Source organism: Anomaloglossus baeobatrachus, chromosome 3 (assembly GCF_048569485.1).
Source record: "Anomaloglossus baeobatrachus isolate aAnoBae1 chromosome 3, aAnoBae1.hap1, whole genome shotgun sequence".
Taxonomy (NCBI): Eukaryota; Metazoa; Chordata; class Amphibia; order Anura; family Aromobatidae; genus Anomaloglossus; species Anomaloglossus baeobatrachus.
The window spans coordinates 331,152,988-331,178,598 of record NC_134355.1 but is presented as its reverse complement, the minus strand read 5'-3'; the positions used below and the strand labels follow the sequence as shown (position 1 = coordinate 331,178,598).

The 25,611-nt window shown below is 41.8% G+C and overlaps 1 protein-coding gene across 2 annotated transcripts in view; it reads left to right on the top strand.

Annotated features, from left to right (window-relative positions):
• SOBP (sine oculis binding protein homolog) overlaps positions 1 to 25,611 on the top strand; it is a 276,403-nt gene that overhangs the window by 75,649 nt on the left and 175,143 nt on the right. For both annotated transcript variants that reach the window (XM_075340072.1, XM_075340071.1), the window contains one exon: positions 459 to 597. In XM_075340072.1, coding sequence (XP_075196187.1) covers positions 459 to 597 — 139 coding nt within the window. The remainder of the gene's footprint in view (positions 1 to 458; positions 598 to 25,611) is intronic.

The following is a 25,611-nucleotide window of genomic DNA, read 5'->3' as shown; positions in this document are numbered from 1 at the left end:
TTGTATTTTTTGCACACATCAAGGTCTATTCCATATTAATTATTTATTATTCATAAGTCTGGTGCCTCTTTGTGCCATATTGTGTGTGTTCAAAAGATTTATTTACATTTACAATGTACTAATCTGAATCTATATTTAATTCTATATGTAAATATTGTACATCTGCTGTATTTTTCTTTATAATATATAATCATAAATTATTTTTTTTTCATTTAACATCATTGGTATACAATGTGAAAGTGTATACCAATTACACTGAAATAACCAGTATAGCAGAAAATAAAAATCATGACAGTGTGCCACTAATACCGATATATTGATAACATGTACTTTGAGTCACAGGTAGAATACTTGAAAAAATATATGTCTGTGGTTCTTTGTCCTGATAACTTTATATTGTGGCTTGTTTTGGTTCTTACAAATAACTGGGACTCTTTTTTTCTCTCTCTTTTATTTAGAATTTTGCGGAGAATACTATGAATGAACTCCTTGGCTGGTATGGTTATGACAAGCTGGAATTGAAAGATGGGGAGGATATTGAAATCAAGAACTACCATACAGATGGGGAGGGACGGCAGCACATTTCTGTTCTTAAAGGTAAGATAACTTCTATAAATTTGGGATATGAGAGAATGATGTCAAAATGAGACAGGGAAGACTATTAACTTGGGAATCCACCACGGTTGCTGAAGCTTTGAAAGTTTTTACTCAGAACTTCTTTTTTTTATTAAATAGTCTATCTGGGTGTTGACATAATTTCCTACTATCTACATAATGGAAACGGCATGGGTAATTTTGCATTGTCAAATTGGAATGCCTGGATGAACTAAATGGAGTAAGGAAAAAATGTTTGTATTTTATTTCCATTACAAGCCTAACAAGGATTTTATGCCTGAAATCTAACAATGATCACATTGGTTTTACATTAAGGTAATATGCCCTGTTGTACATATGGATGTCGTGAAGTAGAGGTCCACATCTGTGGGCCAGAGTGGAGAGCTGATAAAGGCCTTCATGCACATTAGATAGCTAAGGTTTGGTCAATATTTATCTTTCAACACTAAAAACGACTATTCGGGTAGCCTGAGTATTCCTGTGTTTCGTATGAAAGAGTTTTTCTGGCAGTTACTTATCTTGATGCCGAACAAAAGGATCAGCTATTGAACTTTCAGAGGCCAAATTTTCTCTCCCCTTCATCATGTGACGGGAGAGAATATGGACACCCCTATACTCATTGGATGGTTAACTGATCCTGCCATAATGTTTACGGGGCCTTAAATGTGTGTAGCTTTTGCTCTGGAAGCAAAGTCATTGAATTGCTCTCATGTAGTTCTTCATCTTCTCCATACTGGTGGAAAAAACATTTGACGGGCCTCAGCTTTGCCATATTAATTACAGCTAAATGCCAGGGTCCTCAGAGGCTGAACCAGCTGCTGTCAACTAATTTTATTTTTTTTCTGTCCACTTTTGACATCTATTTGGCATATTAAATACCTTTGTGCATTTTTTGGGTCCTTGATGATATAAAGCATTGAAAATGCTTATGTGTGGAAAAAAAGCACAAAAAAGAATTGTCAAAAATGCATGAAAATCATACAGGTTTTACAAAATATAAAAAAATAAAAAAAATGCACTTTAAAAACTTTTATGTTTAAAAACTAGTATGGTCAATTTGATTGCCGCATTTTACAAATTCAGCTAACTTCAGGTGTTCTGGTCAATCAAAAAACTGGCACTATGTTTTGGAATACAAATTGTGGTTGGCGATTGCATTGGTTGACTCCGGTTTTCAAATATATGGTGACTCCTAGATATGATGGAATTTTTCTCTATGCAAAAAAGTGACAAATTATTTATTCATATTGATTTTCTTTTATTGCGTTGTCTAGGTGTGTAAATTGTAGAATATGTCTCCTTGCTTGTTGAAACTGGGCATCAAATAAAAAAATATGTTAATTGGCAGATTCAGGAGAAGTTCAAATTTCCCGTTACTTCTATGTTGACAGAATATTTCTGAGGCAAAAATAGCTCAGTCATGAAGCTTGGGATATGTGTTAGAGTCTGCCAGTATAAATAAGAACTGATATAACAGTATAGATTGTAATCATTTATCTTTAGCCAGGACAACTAAACAAATAATCCCTTTTTCCTAATAATGTAAAAACACACCAACTATACCATACCAATACTGATAAAATCTAATGATTTAAAGGGAACCTGTCACCAGGTTTTCCCCTTTTGAGCTACGACCGCCACCAGTAAGCCTTTATATACAACATTCTAGAATACTCTATATAAGAGCCCAGGCCACTCTGTATAACTTAAAAAGATCTTTAATATACTCACTTAGGGGAGCGGTCCGGCCCAATGGGCGTCGCTGTTCTTGGTCTGGCCCCTCCTCCATCTTGTGCAGTTGCCGTCCTCCTTCCCAGCCCCGTGTGGATGACACATCCTATGTCAGCCACACAGAGACCTCCATTGCATTCCTACACATGCGCACTTTGATCTGCCTGGCTGAGGTCAGATCAAAGCACTGTAGTGCAATCTTTGACCTTTCCTAATGCCTGCTCATTACAGTACTTTGCTCTGCCCTCAATAGGGCAGAACAAAGTGCACATGCGTAGGAGAGCAATGCTGGACTCTGTGTGGATGACGTAGGATGTGTCATCCACATGGGGTTGGGAAGGAGGACGGCAGCTGCACAAGATACAGGAGGTGCCCGACCGAGAGCCTATTGGACCAGACCGCCCACTAGGTGAGTATAATAATGATCTTTTTTACATTCTACAGAGCGGCCTGGGCTTTTATATACAGTATTCTAGCATGCTGTATGTTAGGACTCAAAAAATCCTGATGACAGGTTCCCTTTAATGGTGAGTGAATTTTATGGAAAATTTAGGAGGGCTCTGTCCAGGCAATTAGTTCACATGTCATTTTATCTTGTGATGTCAGCACTGCAGACAATAATGGATACTCGGAGCAGCAGAGGAGACTTGGAGGAGGGAGAGGAAAGCTTAGTTTGTTTTTTATAAACAAACTCCAGTCAGAGGAAAGGGTTTCCGGAACCCAGAAAACTAAAGCTTAATATATAATGATTGCCAGAGGCAAAACTGTATTTTGTATAGTTGTTCAGCACTATATAGGTACGGTTCATATATATTATATACTTGGTTTGCATTAGCATTATTTATGCAAATAGGCCAGTTTTGACTGGAAAACATGGAATGAATGGCAAATATATAAAGGTCCTTGAATCTTTCCCTGAAATATTTTTTTATTTGTGTTAGATCTATCTAATTTGACAGATTTAATAAATAGGTGAGACCTGGATTTTTTTTTTACTAAAATTATATATAAATATTACTTTGATATATCACTGTTGGGTGAAAAGAGATCAGTGGGGGAGCTGGGAAGTGTCAGCATTGTAGCTTTAAGGGATTATTAAGGTGAGCATCACACTCCTTTTGTTATTTTTGATAATTTTTAAACTCCTTAAATAAAAAATGGTTTTTAGAAAACGCCTTTAGGCAAAGAGACTATGAGCCCGATACATCAAGATCGGTGTTGTTTATGCTGGTCTTGATGAGGAGTTGACCTGGAATCAGATGCTCCTAATTTATGAAGATTCATAAGCCTCATGAATTAGGAGCGTCGGACGAGTAGCATACACCTCTGTGTGTACCTCACTACTCCAGTCCCTCATCATGAATTTGATGAAGGGCGGTCACCATACCCTCATTCCACCTCAACTTAGCCTCTTAGTTAGAGCTGGGTGAAAATAGCGTGAGACGACTAAAAGTTACATAAACTTCAGCATAGTTCTTAGTTCCAAAATTTTGTGACTTTTCAAAGCTTTAATGAATCGGGTCCTATGTGTAGAGTTAGACTGTGAGATGGTCCAGCCAAACTTGATGGGATCAGTTTAATAGTAATTTTGTATGTGCTTTTGTGCAGGTTGTGAGCATTTTGCGGCACCATTACCACCTTGTATACATGTATGCTATAAGCGTGCATACATGCCATGGAGGTTGAGTGCATTACTTATTGTTTTCTTTTAAATAAGTGTACCTGCTTATTCCAGGTTTTTCTGAAGCTTTTCATAGATGCTCCTTGGCTCTTTGACAACTCTTCTGATAATTATTTTCACTCCTGTGTCTGAATTCTTGCTTGGAGCACCTGTCCTTGGCCGGTTTATGGTGAAATGATGTTCTTTCCACTTGAGATATTTCTTGTGGGACACCTTTGTAATTGGACACCTGTTTATAAGCCATCACTTAGAGGCCTAGGCACCAGATGACATTTTTCACTAAGTGGCAGGATTGCTTTCTGATTACTGATAGTTTTTAGCTGATGTCATCATGACTTCCATAGCTTTTTGCACCTCTCTTTATTCATTTTCCTGTCTCATTTCTCATTATCACACATCATTAAATTAATGGACATCTATAGTTTGATTTCTTAGCCTGTGTGGATTGGATGGGTTGTTATTGACATCTGGTGAGAAATTCATGTCAATAACACCTTTAGAAATATGTTTACTTAGAAAATTGGTGATGTGTTCAATACTTATTTCATCCGCTTTATTTGAAGTTCTTCGTACCAACACTGCTACTCACATTAATCTCTGCGGAAGTGTTACTAAATTTACATGAAGAGTTCATGAGTTGGGATGCAGTTAGATAGTGGAGAGAAAACCCTCAATCTCATTTATGATTGTAATGTGTTTCTGAAAATCTGAAAAATAATGTCTGGTACATGGCTTCCACATTGATAGATCCCAGAAGCTACTTTGCATATGTACACAAGGCTATGCTTCTGAAGCCAAGGCAAATATTCTCTAACCAGAAGTTCCCTTCCTAGATCATAAAGTAAGTTAATTAGCATGCAAAAAGCATTGCGGAGATTTAGAAGCAGCTCGTCAATGCTACTACATGCCGTCCTTACAGCCTTTCATTTGAGCAACCACTTTGTAGCTGTGGGGGCCTGCTGTCCACTTATCCATTCGGAATGCATCAGTTCCATTTTGCCAATCACTGTTCACTCAGTCTTGACTTTTCTGTCTGCTGGCAAACTTATGTAAAGCGTTTTAGCGTTACTTTCAGGAATAATTACGCTCACTCGTGAGGCTTAGCTCTCATTTGCATATTTTACAAACTCAGTTCTTTTCATTGCCCTATGGCTCCTCACATGGGTTTTTTGTTCGCATAACGTATTGTTTATAATGCAAGGTAAAAGTATTTGCTACCTTCTAGATGCACCAAATATTGCATATTTGTCTCACTGAATGGATTGTGATTTTTAAAGGGGTTTTCCTACAAACAACTTTCATTCTAAAGTTGATTTTAATCAATAAATCTAATAATAATAATTTATACAATTGGGTGTATTTAAAAGAAAATGTTCCTGTGCTGAGATAATGTTACATACCTGTCCCTGATGTGTACTGTGTAATGGCTGTGTCTGACCATGCACAGAAAACGGTCTGATCATACCACATCTCTTGGGCAGGGGAGGAAGTAATAAATTATACAAACTTTAGAGCTTGGGATCACAAATTATTATTTCTATGAGGTAAAATATTTTTAAAAACAGGCAGGGAAATGATTTACCTCAAAAAAAGAATCAGATACGATCCCATGCTGTGCTATCTGAATACTCGCTTTTGATTCATCCCCGGCCCAGGAGATGTAGTATGATCAGACCTGTATGGTCAGACACAGCCATTACACAGTACACATCAGAGGAACATATATAAAATTATCTCAGCACAGGGACAATTTTTTTTTTAAACATATCCAGTTATATAAATTATTATTATGCCAAGATCTATTGATTAACGTCAACTTTGAAATTAACTTTGATTGTGGGAAAACCCCTTTAAGTAAAATATAATATCAGATACATGGAACTTGTCAACTATAAGATATCATGATCGGGTTTTTTTTAACCTCATTTATTGTAGGGGTGTAATTACCCACCACCCATGTAATCAATGTCAAAATTGTACGTCCCTTTAAATTTTGTAATTTGCTGGCCAACTTTTTGCAGGAATAGTTACAACCATAAACTACAATTCAAATTGATATCTGTAAAGACACAAATAAATTAGATTCAGTAAAAGATAAAGTTAAAAAAAACAGTAGTAAAAGCCTGTTACCACTTAGGCCTTGTTTCTATTCATGTAAACTATATATAATAGAATTGCTGCTGCGCAAAACAGTCTATATATACATATCAGCTTTGCCAAAGATAGGCCAATCGCAGAGGGGATTATATACAACTGGAAAATTAAATTATTAAAAACGTGATAAAACCAAAGGATAAATTAACAAAAAGGTACATGTCACAGACAGCAGATCTGAGCACTCACTGTGACCATAGATGGACTGCCAAGGGCTGGAGAGTGCAGCAATAGATAGACTCAGGTGGATGCTAAAGGTCGCCGGATAATGAACTCCGTCCTGAGACTTGATTGCTAAAAGATTCCACAAGATAGTTAGTTCTCAGAAGGTTGCACAGTCCTGAATGGAGCAGAGTCCAAATAAGATGCAGGTATGGATTAACCACAGGAGAATTAGTCCTCTGTGTGGTACGCCAACCTGGATAGGAAAAGGCCAGGTACAGGGTACTGTGCGGGTCCATCCCGACCCAGCAGAGCAATCCCCGGTCTGCTGGGTGTTATGCTGCTGCTGGACTACTCGGCTGTCAGCATCCCAAGCAACACAGCAAGGCACCGGACGCAAAATGCAGAAAAGCAGGGTGAGTGACGTCACACCTGAGTACGGAGGCCTAGAAGGACCAATCCAACGCGTTTCAAAACAGCTTGTTTCTTTGTTTCCCTGTATATGTACAGTGCTGCAGGAGGTGCATTCACACAAACCAACCTACAAACATGGCGCTACTATTGCGCTGGCGGATCACATGCAGCACTGTAAAAATCACCAGCAGGTGTTAGCTATGTATCATAGTTGACACCCTGCTGTCACACCCACATTCGGTGCTTGCACCAATTTTAACCCCTCTGATGTTGCTGTCAAATCTACTCACCAAAGGGAGGGGGCTCCCTCTTACCTTCGATTGGCAACACGCGATTGCGTTAGGTTGATACTCTCCATGGTAATCCAGTGCCGAATAATGGCCACAGGGTCACTCATGTACGGAGGCTTTGAGCAGGACCTGACATGCCTCCTGCTTGTGTGCCAATCACTTATCTAATGCACTGCTATGTAGAAGCATTGTAAAGCATTAGATCAGTGATCAGGGCAGGTAAAGTTGCTATGAAAGGAAATAAACAGTTTTAAATTAATGGTAAAAAAAAAATAAAAAAAATAATATATATATACATGCAGTACAGACCAAACGTTTGGACACACCTTCTCATTCAAAGAGTTTTCTTTATTTTCATGACTCTGAAAATTGTAGATTCACATTGAAGGCTTCAAAACTATGAATTAACACATGTGGAATGAAATACTTAACAAAAAAGTGTGAAACAACTGAAAATATGTCTTATATTCTAGGTTCTTCAAAGTAACCACCTTTTACTTTGATTACTGCTTTGCAGACTCATGGCATTCTCTTGATGAGCTTTGAATGAGAAGGTGTTTCCAAACTTTTGATCTGTACTGTATATATTTATTTTAAATAAAGAACAATAAAAATGAAAAAAATGCCACTATATACTTATATTTGGGTAAAAACAAAAATAAACAAAAAAGTACACATATTTAATTTTGCCATATTCAGAGCGACCCGCGCTATAAAATTGTCACACAAGATAACCCCTTCAGTGAATATTAAAAAAAATGCTTTTTCATCATACCACCGAAAGAAAGTGGAATCAAATGTAACCATAAAATACAATAGCCGAAAACGTCATCTTGTTCCACAAAAACTAAGTCCCCACTGAGCTCCGTTTGCAGAAAAATAAAAAAGCTGTAGCTGTTAGAATATTGTGATGCAAAAACAATTCTTATATCTATAAAATTGATCTTATTGTGTAACAGCGGCAAAACCTTAAAAACTACGTCACTGTGGTATCTCTGTAATTATACTGACCCGAAGAATAAAGCTGTCTTATTAATTTCACCACATGGTGAACGGCATGAAAAAACAAAACAATTTCTGAATTGCTGGGTTTTTTCATTCTGCCTTCAGAAAACCAGAATAGAAAGCGATCAAAAAACATTATGTCGCCAAAATAGTGCCAATAAAAATGTAAACTCATCACTCAAAAAACAAGCTCTCACATCACTCTGTCGGCAGATATACAGAATAATTATAGCTCTCAAAATATGGAAATCCAAAAATTTTTGTGGTAAAAAAAAGCGTTCTTTAGTGGGTGATAGTAGCCAAACATAGAAAAACAATCTAAATCTGGCACTGCTGTTGATTTATTAATTACTTCTTCCAAAGATTGAAGTAAGGTTTGGCTCACATATATCCTATGCACTACACTGAGTGCTTACACTGGGGTTTACATATAAATCTCTGAAATACATGATCCGTTGGAGCCCCTGACTGAAGATTCCCTATAATGGGGCAGATGGAGTCACCTTAGACTCTTGGAGTCTGTCCTATGATCCGGCGGTGTCTGTCTTTTCTGTGGTGCATTAAAGTGTGGTCGACCACAGTTTTGTGCACTTCTGAAAAGAACATCGCTGAACAGTGACCAGGGTCCAAAGTAATTCTGCTGCCTCATTATGGTGAATGGATCCCTCTGGGGTGTTATGTGAATCTCGTCATTCGGAGATTTAGATAAAAACCCCAATGTAAGTGCTCAGTGTAGAGCACAGCATAAGGAGGCTATGTACGCACTTTGCGTTTTTCATGTGTTTCCGCAGCGTTTTCAACTGCAGCGTTTTAATGCCAAAATGCATGCGTTTTGATTTTCAAGCAAAGTCTATGGGAAATACGGCTTTCTTGTGCGCACAATGCTGTTAAAATCGCAGCGTTTTAGTTGCAGAAAATTTGGCAAAAACTCAGCGTTTAAAGAAGCACTGTGTCAATTGTTTTTGCCATTTTTGCAGTATTTTGCTAACATTGGAGTCAATGAGAAGTTGCAAAACGCCATCTACTTCAGAATTCTAGCGTTTAACATGCTTTTTTGATGCAGAAAACATGCTTTTTGGACCAATTAAATGCATGCGTTTTTGACAAAATATTAAGGGCATGATATTTACATTTACATACACACATAGCCCGACAATTAAATGTATGAAAATCAATAAATAAATGTAATTTTTTGCATAAATATTAGCACACAGTTATCATTTTATTAAAATAAGCCATTTGTTTATGATTTTAATATTGATATTTTTTTCCTTTTTTTTTTTTATAGTGTTTGTATGTTTAATCTTTATTTAGCATTGTATTTATAGTCAAAACGCATCTGATTTTAAGCAGTGAAAAAGCATGTAAAACGTGGTAAAAACGCGGTAAAAACGCTAGCGTATTTATAGCGTTTTTGTGGTCAAAACCAAATTTGACAAAATCCATTTCTGCCAGAGGATGCGTTTAGAACTGCAACAACCTCGACGCAAAGTGCGCACATAGCCTAAGTGTGATGCAAAATTTTATGTAAAATGTGCCCAATAAAACTTCAACTGAATACACAAAAAGAATAAGTCCTCACTTAGGTCTGTTATTTGTAAATGTTATTGGTAGCACAAAAGCTCTGGAAAAGCCAAATGGCTCCTCCAAAAGAAATCCAGCAAATTCTGTGCTCCCAAATCCAAATGCCTTTCTCCATTCTGACCCACACTGTGTGTCTAAACCACATATGATACAAGTAAAATATATCTTTGTACCGTGTTAGCCAGTAGAGATAAAAAAAATTGTTTAAAAGAACAGAGAGTCCTCAGTGGTTGATACCTTTTAATGGCTAACTGAAAAGATGGTAATAATTGCAAGCTTTCGAGACTACTCAGGTCTCTTCATCAGGCATGGTATAACACAAAATCTGAAGAGTCACATATTTATACACAACAGGACTTAGAATAGTGCAGTAAAAAAAAAAAAAAAAAAAAAAAAAAAAAAAAGAACAAGTTATATGAAACAGAACTATCTCTATGGCAGGGGGCAAACTGTTGTGGGGCCATAAATACTGCTGCAGTTCAGTGTGAAAGTTTTATTGTCCTTTGATAAGGGTCTGTTCTCCCAGCCCTGGACCAGACCCTTATCAAAGGACAATAAAACTTTCACACTGAACTGCAGCAGTATTTATGGCCCCACAACAGTTTGCCCCCTGCCATAGAGATAGTTCTGTTTCATATAACTTGTTCTTTTTTTTTTTTTTTTTTTTTTTTTACTGCACTATTCTAAGTCCTGTTGTGTATAAATATGTGACTCTTCAGATTTTGTGTTATACCATGCCTGATGAAGAGACCTGAGTAGTCTCGAAAGCTTGCAATTATTACCATCTTTTCAGTTAGCCATTAAAAGGTATCAACCACTGAGGACTCTCTGTTCTTTTAAACAATTTTTTTTAAACCACATATAGCATCCACATGTTTGGAATTTCTGTAGTAAGAAGAGCTCGTTGAATTTACAGAGTGCATTTCTCCAATAGCATGAGCGAGGCATAATATAATTGAGGTGTGTAGTTTGTAAGATGGGATAACTTATTGTTGTTCTGGTACCTCAGGAGTAGAGATGAGCGATGTTCGAGGTTCACCAATTTCATGTTCAAGTGATTTTGGGGGGTGTTCGAGTCGTTCGACGAACTGGAACGATTTGCTTAAAGTTCGGCAGTTCGAGTTACGTTCGAGAACGGTTCGTTCACCGAAAGCGTGTCTTTTTACAGCTACGTGTGCAGGGAGCCATCGCTGGCAGCCTGCGGTAAGCTGGCAAGCAGGGTAAATATCGGGTATCCAAGCAAAGCGCTTTGCTTAGTAACCCGATGTTTACCCTGGCTATGTGTGCAAAAATTCCCGAAAGCCACACAGAAGCACTTCCGTGTGACTTCCGTCGGATGCCACTGCAGTCTGTGTCCCGCTCCAGCCCCAGCCCCAGCCCAGCCCCGCGGCTTCCCGCTCAGCAGTGTCCACACCTACCCGCACTGTACGGTGCCCGCAGCTGCCCACACTGCAGTGACAGCAGCCGCGGGGATGACAAGCGCTGCCGTCAGGAGGTTAGTGAAGTTCCTTACCTGCGGTGATGAAGTCCTGTCCTCCCGACGGCAGCGCTGTCACTGTCCTCCATGGCCGCCGCTTGTCACATCTCCTCTCGCTGCCGACCTGAGACTGTCACTAGCAGTGACGTCACAGGCACCCGCGATACTTGGTTGTGAAGGCGGTGGTCATTGAAATCAGTGACAGCTCTGCCATCAGGAGTGCAGCAATCCCTACAGGTAATGTACCTCGCTAACCTCCTGACAGCAGCCCTCCTCATCCCCTGCAGTGACAGCTCTGCTATCAGGAGTGCAGCGATCACCGCAGGTAGTGTACCTCGCTAACCTCCTGACAGCAGCGCTCCTCATGCCCTGCAGTAACAGTTCTGCTATCAGGAGTGCAGTGATCACCGTAGGTAATGTACCTCGCTAACCTCCTGACAGCAGCGCTCGTCATGCCCTGCAGTGACCTGGGATGACCTATTGATGTTAGCTCAGGTCACTGCATTGCTCTCCCAGCCAATATGGAACATTCTGTTCTTCATTGACTGGGACATTGACTATGGTATGGATCGTCATGGGACCCCCTTGGATTACACCAGACCTGGATTTTTTTTCTTTCTAATAAATTGGTGAAAGAGGGAATGTTTTGGGGAGTGTTTTTTCAAATAAAAATGTGTTTGTCGTCTATTTTTTTTTTATTACTGACTGGGTTGGTGATATCGGTATCTGATAGACGCCTGACATCACGAAGCCCAGGGCTTGATGCCAGGTGACATTACACATCTGGTAATAACCCCATATATTACCCCGTTGCCACCACACCAGGGCAACGGGATGAGCTGTAGCGAAGCACCAGGAATGGATGCGCCACTTCTGGGGTGGCTGCGGCCTGCTATTTTTAGGCTGGGGAGAGTCCAATAACCATGGACCTCCCTAGTCTGAGAATATCAGACCCCAGCTGTCTGCTTTACCTTGGCTGGTGATCCAATTTTGGGGGGACCCCCACGTGTTTTTTTTTTTATTATTTATTTAATTTAAAATAACAGCGTGGGGTGCCCTCTGTTTTGGATTACCAGCCAAGGTGATGCTGCCAGCTGTGGTCTGCAGGCTGCAGCCGTCTGCTTTACCCTAGCTGGCTATCAAAAATAGGAGGAACCCCACATCATTTTTTTTTTAAATTTATTTATTTTTTTGGCTATATACAAGGCTAAGCACCCCTTAGTGCCACATGAAAGGCACCAAAGGGTGCAATATTACAAAATGCAGGAGAGTGGGACATTGTGTGTCTTTCTGCCATTATAATGACAGAAAAGACTGAAATGAAGTGTACAAGCACAAGAAAATCACCAGAGCGCTCTACGCTGTGAAAAGCAGTAGAAAATGGCAGTGGAGTGAACATGGAATGAACCGCCTCATGTAGGTTGAAGCTATGGATCCTGGGTAAATTTATGTATTTTCCCTCCTTCAGTTTTTTTGCAGTACGCAAAAAAATGGAAGGCACACGGATGACAAACAGATGACATATGGACTGTATACAGAACGGAAACGGATGCCACATGGATGCATCCCTGAAAAAAACGGACCTTTTTTTTGCGGACCGCAACAACGGATCGGTCGTGTGAATGTATCCTTATTCTGATCTGCCGTTTATAAACAGCAGGCAGAAATAAGTGAATAGCGCCCACCAGCGTCAGAAAATCTTCAGGGTTTCATGCCGTAGCTGAGACCCTGGAGATCATGATTCAGGACGTTTTTTCCGGTCCCCGCTCACGTGATCACCGGTATACACCGTATACCGATGATCAAGTTACAGTAAATGACAGCGGCGAAAAAAATTATTAATCTCCCATCTGACATGAACAAACATGTCAGATGGGAGATAAATCTCCTCCCCGGTCCCCCGGTGTCGCCAAAGTGCCCCCCCCCCGACTACTTCCTGGAAATTCAAGATGGCCGCATTCACCCTACTCTTCTGATTTCTGTCGCATGTGCCATGATACATGCGACAGAAAACTCCTCCCCAGGCCCTGCCAGGTCACCCCCTATAACCTCACCGGTGTTCCCCGGTGTCCCACGGTACCTGTGCAGCGTTGATCCCCCGCGGGCCCCTCCTTCACAATAGATGCTGCTGCATGCACAGAGCGGCTGTCAGCTCAGCGTCCTGTGTTAAGACACAGTGAGTGGCGGTAACCATGCATCTGTAAGCTACTGCAATGCCCTGCTCATGAGGTAAGGAACATAGTTGATCAGGAGAGCTATACTACATTTCCCAATGGAGGTATTTGATCTTATAGTTGCCCTGCTGAACGATTACCAAACATGAGAGTCCGTTATACGCCACAAGAAAACATGTCTAAATAGCGAGCTCTGTTGTTTAGTATTTATTCAGCTGGATAACTGGACTTAAAGGGGTATTCCATCTCCAAGATCCTATCCCCAATATATAGTTGGTGGAATAGCAATAATATCAGCAAATACCAATATTTGGAAATGTAGAATAATTCTCCTGATTAGGCATGCCCTTACCTCATGAGCAGGGCATTGCAACTTTGGTAGCAACAGTTAGGACATGGACTCTGCTGCTGTGGACCCGGGGAGAGAGGGTGCAGATTCATTGAACCCACACTCCTCACATGGAGGGTCTGCACTCCTAGAAAATGAGGGATACGTTCCCTGAGCGTGTCCCCCCATATTGTAGATGGTCCAGAGTCGTCGTGGGACCCCCTTATTTTGTTTTCCTTACAATAAATTGGTGAAAGAGGGAATGTTTTGGGGAGTGTTTTTTCAAATACATTTTTTTTTGTCTATTTTTTTTGTTAGTACTGACAGTTTGTGATGTCGGGTATCTGATAGACGCCATGACATCACAAACTGCTAGGCTTGATGTCAGGTGACCTTACAGCTAGTATCAACCCCATTTATTACCCCGCTTGCCACTGCACCAGGGCACGGGATGAGCTGGGGTGAAGCGCCAGGATTGGCGCATCTAGTAGATGCCCCACTTCTGGGGCGCCTGCGGCCTGCTATTTTTAGGCTGTGAAGGGCCAATAACTATGGACCTTCCCACCCTGAGAATACCAGACCACAGCTGTCCGCTTTACCTTGGCTGGTGATCCAATTTGGGGGGACCCTACTTTTTTTTGTAATTATTATCATTTATAAAATAATTATAAAAAAGAGCCTGGGGTGACCTCCACATTGGATCACCAATCACGGTAAAGCTGCCAGCTGTAGTTTTCAGGCTACAGCCATCTTATTTACCCTAGCTGACTATCAAAAATTGGGGGACCCCATGTCATTTTTTTTTAACTATTTTTTTAAATAAAAAAAAATTAATGGGCTTCCCTGTATTTTGATTGCCAGCCAAGGTAACGCCAGGCAGATGGGGGTGGCAACCCGTAGCTGTCTGCTTTATCTGCCCTGAGAATCAAAAATACCGCGGAGCGCTACATCATTTTTTTAATGATTTATTTTTACAGTACTGTGATGTGAGGTAATTAAAATACAGGGAAGCCCATTTTTTTAGTCATTTAAATAAATAATTAAAAAAAAAATATATGGGCTCCCGCTGCATTTTTTGTATTGCTAGCTAAGGGTAATCCAAGCAGCTACTGGCTGCTAACCCCCACTGCTTGGTGTTACCTTCACTGGCAAAGGAAAATCCAAGGAAGCATTTTTTATTTTTTTTGCCAAAAAACTAAAAAAAATAAAAATGACGTGAGCTTCGCCATATTTTTGTATGCTAGCCAAGTACAGCAGGCAGGTACAACTGCCCCCAACCCCCAGCTGCCTATTTGTACCCGGTTGGGAACTAAAAATATAGGGAAGCCCTTTTTTTAATTATTTCATGAATTTCATGAAATAATTAAAAAAAACAAAACTACGTGGGCTTCGCCCCATTTTTGTGTCCAGCCGGGTACAACTAGGCAGCTGTGGATTGGAATCCGCAGCACAGGTTAGCCCAAGCTTTCTGGGCCCCTCTGCTGCAAATTGCAGTTCGCAGCCGCTCCAGAAAATGGCGCTTTCATAGAAACGCCATCATCTGGCGCTATATCCAACTCTTCCAGCAGCCCTGAAGCCGGGTGGCTTGCTGGGTAATAATGAGTTAAGCTTTGTTTTACTAGCTAGTATTAATCCAGAGATTCTTAATGTCAGGCAAGTTTGACCCAGCCATTAAGAATCTCCAATAAAGGGTTAAAAAAAGACACCACACAGAGAAAAAATACTATAATAGAAATAAATACACAGACACACTTATAGACTCCATGTTTATTACTCCTTGTCAGCCCTCCACGATCCTGCTCTTCTGTCTTCTTTCTCCTTCAACCCATGCAGCTCTGCTACATCAGACAGCACTGCATGGGAGGAAGACGCTGTAGCTTCCCATTCAGTCTATTCACTGAGTAAGTGAGCAGAAGCTGCGTGCTGTAAGCGGTGACATCACCGCTGACAGACGGGTTACCTCAGCAACGGTGCTCCGATCACGTGATTCCCGGTGACGCTATTCACCGGCTGTGGCATATAGTCCCTGAAAGTGGGCTGACTCTGTAAAGAGTGCCGACATGCATGGATGGGGAAGCCGATCATGTGCCAGAGCATCTCGCCGGTAAAAGGACATGCTCAAATGAGCACCGCTTACCGGAGAGATGCACTGACAGGACCTAGCAATGACATCTAGCCATGTGAACAGTCTGTAGCCAATGAGATAATAGACACGTGACTGGTCACATGCAATTTTGACGTCACGATAGGTCCTATCATCAGTGCTGGTTACTGGGAGGACGCAGCGATATCGGAAGGAAAAGCGGCGGGAGACAGAGTGCAGGACGCATCGCAGGGACCTGTAAGTGTTATGGCAATGTTTATTAACTGTATGTGTACATGTATAATGTGTTTTTATGTGTTTGTGTTTGCCTCCCATTGTTTTCAATGGGGTTCGAGTGGTTCGTCGAACGTTTCGTCGAACGGGGCCTCCGTTCGACGAACCAAACTCGAACGCTAGGGGGGTGGCTCATCTCTACTCAGGAGCACTGCCAATGCAACATGGCACCTTCAAACCAGCAAAATATGATGTCAAATATGGCGCTTTTGCACTTCTGAGCTTTACACTGTGCCTCAAAAGTATTGGCGTACTCAGGAGAAATTGCACAACCAATTGTATCGCTTGTTTTCTGCCATTACCACTTTTGAAATTAAAAATTAGGACCAAAGCAACATTTTAGTTGAAAAAATTGTAATTTTCATTTACTCATACCAATGTTATATAGTTCTATGAATCACTGGAGGGTTAAAAATGCTCACTAATTCCTTAAATGAATTCCTCAATGTTTTGCCATGTCAGGTGTTCTTCAAATACGACATGACATCCGCAATCTTTTCCAGCCAAAATGGCACTTCTTCGCCACTGCATCCTGCCTTGCGCCCAAACAGTAGTTTCCCCACACATATGAGGTATCAGCATGCTCAGGAAAAATTGCACAACAAATTGTATGTTTTTTTTCTTCTTGTACCCTTGTGAAAATGAAAAATTTGTGGCTAAATGAACATTTTAGTATGAAAAAGTAACATTTTCATTTTTTCCTTCCACATTGCTTTAATTCCTGTGAAGCAGCTGAAGGGTTAATAAACTTCTTGAATGTGGTTTGAGAAGTTTGAAGGGTGCAGTCTTTAGAATGGTGTCACTTTTGGGTATTTTCTGTCACCTAAGCCTCTCAAAGTCACTTCAAATGGGATGTGGGCTGTAAAAAAAAGGGTTTGGAAATATTGTTGGAAAAACAAGAAATTGTTAAAAAACTTTTAACCCTTCCAACTTCTTAACAAAAAAATATTATGTTTCAAAAATGATGCTGATGTAAAGTAGACATATGGGAAATGTTATTTATTAACTATTTTGCGTGATATAACTCTGGCTAAGGAAATAAAAATTGAAAGTTTGAAAATTGAGAAATGTTCACAATTTTGATCATATTTCCGGTATGTTCACAAATAAACATAAAAAATATCATCCTAAGTCTATCACTAATTTGAAGAACAATATGTTATGAAAAAACATTCTCAGAATCACTAAGATCTGTTGACGTGTTCCAGAGTTATAACCTCATAAAGTGACACTGGTCAGAAATGAAAAAAGTGGTCTGGTCAGGATTGTGAAAACAGGCTTTAGGATGAAAGGGTTAAGTATAAAGTACAGGTGGCTTTCCTGAGAGAAAGTCAACCAAAGAATGAGTATGTGCCTTGTTTTAACTACTGCAGGTTTGTTGTTTGTTTTTTTTTTTTAACTCTGAAGTAGTTGAAAGAAGAGACATAAGACGGAACATGTGCACAGTATAGTCATTTTCACATTACTGTGTATTTTTATTTCATGGAGTGTTTTATTGTTGATTTTTCAAGCGTATCTTGGGCGTAATACACCTAAAAAGTTACCGTGTGCACATACCCTTATAGAAGACGCTATTTCTCGAGCAACACAACAATTTATTGACAAGAGTGCATACAAGAGCAGTATGAAGGCTTCAAAGCGGAATAATTTTAAAGAGAGTGCCCCTTTTAGGGCTCATTCAGACAACTGTATAAATCGGACGAGTGCTATCTGATTTTTCATCAGATAGCACACTGACCCATGTTATTCAATAGGGCAGTGAAGATGACTTATTTTTTTCATTGTAAAATTTGTCTGTGATAAAATCGCAGCACGTTACAATTTTTCCCTGAAATCAGATGAGACGCACCCATTCAAGGCTATGGGTGTGAGAAAAAAAATCAGATGTCACAATATACAATACGATTTTTACAGATACATTACGATTCTGTAACATGGGAAATTGCATATGGTCCTGAAAATTATTAAAAACCGATACTGTAAAAGAGGACAAATGAGAAGAAAATTGTTCTAATTGTCTGGATGAAAATCAGACCGATTTTTTAATACTGTCGTGTTTCTCTTAACTAGGGAAACAACACATTTTGATATTGTTTATTGATATTTTTTATCCAGACGTATCTGCTCTTTGTCAGTCTCCAAAATAACTTGTAACTATGCCATTAGAAATGATATATGTTAAGTCAGTCTCATATTGGGATCATAATTGCATCTCCTAATTCAACCGAACAAGTGAGGTAAGGAATGCAAATATATCTTATTAGAGAAGAAATGGTATTTTCCCACTTATCAGTTATTTTTTGTCTTTTGCACTGTTCGTTCACTCTGAAAAAACGCTTAAGGCCCTGTACGCATGCTGCTTTTTTTGCTGCGGATTTGCCACGGTTTTGCTGCAGAAATTTCTTGAGAAAATGTTCATAACCTCTCTGCAGTCATTCCCCAGCAAAACCTATGGTAAAAAAATGGTCTGTGCACATTGCGTTTTTTTTCCCCTACAGGTTTTGCTGCAGGATTTCTGCAGCAAAAAGAATGAGCATGTCACTGCTTTTCTGCAGGTAGCTGCGGTTTTTGCTATAGATAATGGTAAAAAAACGCAGGGACCAACCAGCGGAAAAGCCCCTGCAAAGCCGCGGCAAAAACGCGGGTGTGATTTTACCGTGGTTTTTGCTGCGGGTGCGGTATTCTGCCAGAGGGTGCGGATTTTTCTGAAGAAAAGTCCATTTTCTAGTGCCAGCATAGCCTTAGGCCTCTTTTACACATTGGTGCATTTAACACACGTGTATGACTGTTCGTGAGGCAGGTCAGTATGTTTGTCAATATGTATGTTCTCTGTGTGCTATCCATGTGATATCCGGATAGCACATGGACGGCATGAACTTGTATACATACATGTCTCCGGTGCTGCAGTTGATTCCGGGTCTGTGGTCAGTGCAGTGAATATGCATGAGCATAATGAGCGGTGCCCAGAAGCAAAGCAGCGCCGGACACAGATAAGTATTAAAAAATGTTTTTTAAAGGGACAGGTGTTTTTTCTGGTATGTGTTACACCAGACCTGGGCAAGGGGCGGCCCGCGGGCCACATCCGGCCCGCCTACTCTCTGTGACCAGCCCGCCTGGCTTCGGGCGTCCTTGCTGCCGGTCACTGATGAGGGCAATCCGACCTGTTGTTCGGAGCTCCAGGCTCTGGGCGGCCCGTGGTCAGATTGCCCTCATCACACGCTGCGTGCCGGCGTGCAGGGAACAGAGGACAGATCCTGCAGTGCCGCACAGTGCAGCAGTGGAACGCAGGAATCTGTCCTCTGTTGCCTGCCGGCACTTTCTCTGTGACACACACGTGCGCCCTGATGTCGTCAGTATGGCGCGCGTGTGTGCCATTTGAAAAGTTCCCGCCCGGCAGGAGAAGAAGCTGCAGCAGCCGGGACCTCTATGAAGAGAGGAAGCAGCTCAGCGGGGGGCCGTACAAGAGAAGAAGGATGTCAGCGGAAGACCGTACAGAGGTGCCTGAGGAGGGAAAGGTGAGTGGTGACTAGTAACCTGAGGGGACAATGGGGGGAGTGGAGTGGAGGGTAACTGGTGAGTAATATTTGGGTGTAGTGATGTAGTATATGGCAATGTAGTTTTACAGGTGTAGTATATAAGGGTCTAGTGATGTATATGTGGATGTAGTGATGTATATTACAGGTGTATATAGGGGTGTAGTGATGTATATTACAGGTATATATGGGGGTGCAGTGATGTATATTACAGGTGCATATGGGGGTGTAGTGATGTATATTACAGGTGCATATGGGGGTGTAGTGATGTATATTACAGGTGCATATGGGGGTGTAGTGATGTATATTACAGGTGCATATGGGGGTGTAGTGATGTATATTACAGGTGTATATGGGGGTGCAGTGATGTATATTACAGGTGTATATGGGGGTGTAGTGATGTATAATACAGGTGTATATGGCGGTGTAGTGATGTATATTACAGGTATATATGGGAGTGTAGTGATGTATATTACAGGTGCATATGGGGGTGTAGTGATGTATATTACAGGTGTATATGGGGGTGTAGTGATGTATATTACAGGTGTATATGGGGGTGCAGTGATGTATATTACAGGTGTATATGGGGGTGTAGTGATGTATATTACAGGTGTATATGGGGGTGTAGTGATGTAGTATATGGGGATTGTTTGTGTATATATGTATATAGTGTGTGTGTGTGTGTGTGTGTGTGTATGTGCATATATATATATATATATATATATATAAATATATATATATATATATATATATATATATATACACAGAGAGAGAGAAGCCCGTAACTGCGAGTGGTACTGGAGTTACATCGAGTACCATGCGCTCTCTCCCCGCCCCCTGCAGCACCATACCGCCATTACAGGGCCTGATTGCGTTTCTCCGGTACCTGTTTGCATACATGTGACAGGTACCGGAGAAAACACGAGTCTATGAAATAAAAAGATTTTCCATATTTACCTGCTTTCTTCAGCTCTGCTGCCTCCCGCTCCTGACCACCGCTCATTCATTGATTATCCACCGCACTCAGGACCTGGAAGCCGGAGCATTGCGATGACAGCACCGGGCACAGCACCGTTGAGGACATCACCGCAGGGACAGGTGAGTATTCTGCAAGTACAGTGACCTCCAGGAGGTCATCAGAGTTTCCAATGAACTCTGATGACCACCCTGCGACACCCACGCTACAGCTTCATGGGTTCATCAGAGTTCATTGGGAACTGTAACGAGTCCCCGAGATGCTCCGGCTTCCAGGTTCTCAACACACACACACACATACACCTGTATACTCACCCAGCGATGCGGTCCCCAGCGCTGTCCCTGCTTCCAGCTGCTCACTGCAGTGAATATTCAGTGAGTATAATTACCAGCGATAAGGAGCGGGAGGCAGCAGAGCCAGAGGCAGCAGAGCCAGAGGCAGCAGAGCCAGAGACAGCAGAGACAGCAGAGCCAGAGACAGCAGAGACAGCAGAGCCAGAGACAGCAGAGCTGGAGAGAGGTAAATATAGAAAATCTTTTTATTAAAAAGACCCGTGTTTTCTCTGGTACTTGTCACACTGATGTCACACAGATCACATCAGTGTGCGATCCATGTGACACCCGTGCTGCCGGAGAAAAAACGGACATGTGTGCGTGCAGGGTCACGAGGGGTCACACAGTCCGTAACTTACTGTTTGTATATGAAGGGATAGTATATATACTGTATACAGTATTGGGTAAAACGGAGTTAATTATATTAGTTCGGCCCTCTAAAACCATCCGAATTTTTTCATGCGGTCCCATGGGAAAATTAATTGCCCACCCCTGTGTTACACTATCACGAGGATCATATCAGTGTGCGGTCCGTCTAACACCGATGCTGGGGGCAGAAAACACACATGTCGCAGTGTGGAGCACACAGACATGCATGTGCTCTACATGGACAGATGGTTTGTGTGAAAACACGGACATGTGCGCAAACCCATTGAATTTCATGGATCTACGTGACCGTATCTCCAGCATGTGTGGAAATGGACATCACACGTACCGGAAATATGGAAGTGTGAAGGAGGTCTAAATTTGTCTACAAATCTGTATGAAATGAGAGGTCAAAATTCACCTGTGTCTAAAAAGAGGGAAGAAAAAACAGGAAAAAGGAGAAATTTCTTAGGCTTCTAGAGCAGAGGCAAAAACTACTAAAAATGCAGTATACAACTCATATAATGGCTAAAAATACTTTTATTCCTCACGTACACAGAAATGACAAATTATTCTGAATAGTCACCTGAACGTGCAGGCACACTTGGCTGTGTAACTGGAGGACCTTCAGTGCTAAATGTAAATTCAACATTTCTCATTTTCACCAAAACTATAACATCAATTGTCTTCTTCCCTTTCATCAAAATCTCTACACAATCACAATAGAACACAAACCCCTTTCTAATTTACCTTTGAGTGTAAGGGGTGCTTCACACACAGCGAGCTCGCTGCCGAGATCGCTGCTGAGTCACGCTTTTTGTGACGCAGCAGTGACCTCATTAGCGATCTCGCTGTGTGTGACACTGAGCAGCGATCTGGCCCCTGCTGCGAGATCGCTGCTCGTTACACACAGCCCTGGTTCGTTTTCTTCAAAGCCGCTCTCCTGCTGTGACACACAGATCGCTGTGTGTGACAGCAAGAGAGCGACAAATGAAGCGAGCAGGGAGCAGGAGCCGGCATCTGACAGCTGAGGTAAGCTGTATCCAAGATAAACATCGGGTAACCAAGGTGGTTACCCGATATTTACCTTAGTTACCAGCAGCTCTCACGCTGCCTGTGCTGCCGGCTCCGGCTCTCTGCACATGTAGCTGCTGTACACATCGGGTTAATTAACCCGATGTGTACTGTAGCTAGGAGAGCAAGGAGCCAGCGCTCAGTGTGCGCGGCTCCCTGCTCCCTGCTCACACTGGTAACTAATGTAAACATCGGGTAACCATACCCGATGTTTACCTTAGTTACCAGTCTCCGCAGCTTCCAGACAGCGGCTCCGTGCAAGCGCAGCGTCGCTTGCACGTCGCTGCTGGCTGGGGGCTGTTCACTGGTCGCTGGTGAGATCTGCCTGTTTGACAGCTCACCAGCGACCATGTAGCGATGCAGCAGCGATCCTGACCAGGTCAGATCGCTGGTCGGATCGCTGCTGCATCGCTAAGTGTGAACCAGCCCTAGAAGCTATTAGAAGCTAGTAGATTTGATTCTCAATTGATGCAGTTCTGAATTTTGTAAATATGATAAAATGGACAAGTAATTTGTTTGAGAAAAACACAGTAAAATTATTCCCGCATGAGAAGAACAAGAATTTGTAATATTTCATTTCTTTCAGACATTATCAACAATTTTATAGATTGCAGGTGTCATAGCCTGGAGATATCCCTGTTATTGGTGCAGTTGCTGATATTGTTTGTTTGTGGCCAATATTTTCGCAGTTATTATCTTTTCTGATGAAATAGCAACAATGTATGAAACTGACTAAAGCTCTAATTTATGTGTGAATTCATGTAAGGCTGCATGCCCACAATCAGAGTTCACAGAGTTTTGGATGCAGAATGTTTTCACTGCTTCCAAAACGCTGTGTTGTACAGTACAAGGACAGTGGATGAGATTTATAGAAATCCCATGCCCACTGTGCTTGTTTATTCCATCAGCATAAACTGCCATGTGGTGCCGCTTCCTGAGCCGCAACATCTCAATCACTGAGGAGCTGTGAGTGCTCTCCACAGGAAGAACAGAGAATCTGCAGCAGCGCGAACCCTGATTGTGGGCTCGGGCAGCTCGGTCTCCTGCTGAGACTACTTAAGACCCCGCAGGAGAGGACATGCTGCGTCCAGGACACAGCATGTCCGGATCGTGTACACCCACCCTAATTGTCTCTGCTCGCTGTTGCTGCTTATGGTAGTGCTATATGCAAAAGACAGATACAGAACTGGCAGAATTTTTCTAGTTTGCATTTTCGGTCGATGTACTGCCCAAGAGGGAAAAGATTGTCTAGGATATAACTAACTGTTGGATGATTTTGGTCGACTGTCTCAGGGTCACATGTGGAAATTCAAGTACAAACTATTTCACATACAACTTCATAATAACCTTGAGTTTTACAAGACCTTAGCTCTGCAGCTGAGCATAGAGAGACAATTATGAGAAAACTCTGATAACAAAGTGCTAGCATATGTTGCATTACCTTGTGACTTTGGCTGTCTTCTTGGAGATACTCTACTCTTACAAGAAAATGTAATGCACCCTTCCATGATCATCCAGTTATCAAGAATAGATGCTACTCCAGCCCACAACAGATCCTGGTTATCTCAGAGTAAAAAACGTTTCTATGCCTTACAGGAGGGGTTGCCAAGCTGTGGCTCGGGAAACACATGTGGCTCGTAGTCCCATGATTTATGTCTCACGACTGTCTTCCAGCTTCGTGCATAAGCACCAGGTCTAGCAAACACCAATGGGAAGCAGGTTTCAACATGGTGACTTTTGTGAGAATCCTCCATAGAAGATCAGATCTGAATGGGGATATGGTAGGAAACCCTGGATCCTTGGTGTGATTTCTGTGAAAAAGTGTTGTCTGTCATTACACCGGTAATGGGAGCTCTGGGTGTCACTACTGTGAGGGGGCAAGAGCTGGTTGTGACTCTCAACCCTCTCTCAGACCTGAATGTGGCTCTCAAGGTCAGAAAGGTCAGGGACCACTGTTTTAGGCTCCCTTCACACGTACGTGCCTCCGGTACGTGTTTGGCAGTTTTCTCATGTACTGGAGACACGTACACATGTAGACCTATGTATTCCTTTGGTTTTCGACCACATAAGTATTTTCGCACGGACTGTGTGTCCGTTCCGTACTTACAGGTGACCATGTGTTCCTCACGTCAACATGTCCGTTTTATCTCCGGCATCACGGGTGTTACACGGAACGAAGTCGGGTCACACGTAACACACATGGACCACACGGATGTGTTCCGTGTGACACGCACCAGAGAAAAGAAAAAAAACAAAACATTACTCACCTTCTCCTGCCCTCCTGTCTCTGCCGCTGCTGTCACTTGCTGCTGACCGCAGCTCATTATGCTCATTTAATATTCACTTCACTGCGGTCAGAAGCAGCAGAAGCGGGGAGTCGGCAGGATCAGAGACCGAAGATCAGCACCACGGACAGCGACGCCAGGGACAGGTGAGCAGAAAGTTCCCGTTCTCCGTGTGTTCTCACAGATGACACACGGAGAACACATGTGTGCTATACACACAGCACACCGAGTGCAAAACGCAACTCTGACACGTCCGTGAAACACGTGCATGTTTTTCACGGATGTGTGAGAGAGGCCTTATAGAGTACCTATCACCACACTTGAACAGAGCTTTTATTTAAAGGGAACCTGTTAGGGCCCCTATGCCATCTAACCCAACAGCGTTCAGGACTTCATGCCTAAATTCCCTCCCTAACCATCCATGAATAACACTATTCACTATTATGGTTGTTTAAAAAAACTACTTATAAACTGTGCTGTCACTATGATAATTAGGGCCTTCACTAGTCGCAGGGCCATTAGTTCCCCTGACTAGTCGGCTCTTTTTCCATGTTATTGAATGATGGGACGAACACCGGGTCATGGGGGCTCTGCACTCTTTCGCCAGAGAGAGTCAGTGTGTGTGTGTATATGACTTAGGGCGCGGTGTACAACAAAAATCGAGAAAATCCAGCACCAGCTTAAATAAGATGAAAAAGTTTATTACAAAAATTAAAAGTCCATTACACATACATGTTTAGGGCATAATAGTAACATGGAAAGGTCAATGCATTTCAAGCAAAAAAAGCTCTTATTTATGAATAAGATACGCATCTCATACGCAAGATGTCCAAGAGGTGGTGGTGATGCCAGCTCGTGGAAATCATGTTATCATGCCAACAGGGGCGTGATAACTTGGAAAAATGGGCTGTTACTCATGGAACTAATGTCTCCGAGACTAGGCACAGGTCTAATTAGCATAGGTGAGGTTTTTTCTCATGGGGTGTGACGGGATCAATGAGGACAGGGGAACCTAATTTTGCTTTCACACTACGTTTTTTTTAACATGCGTAT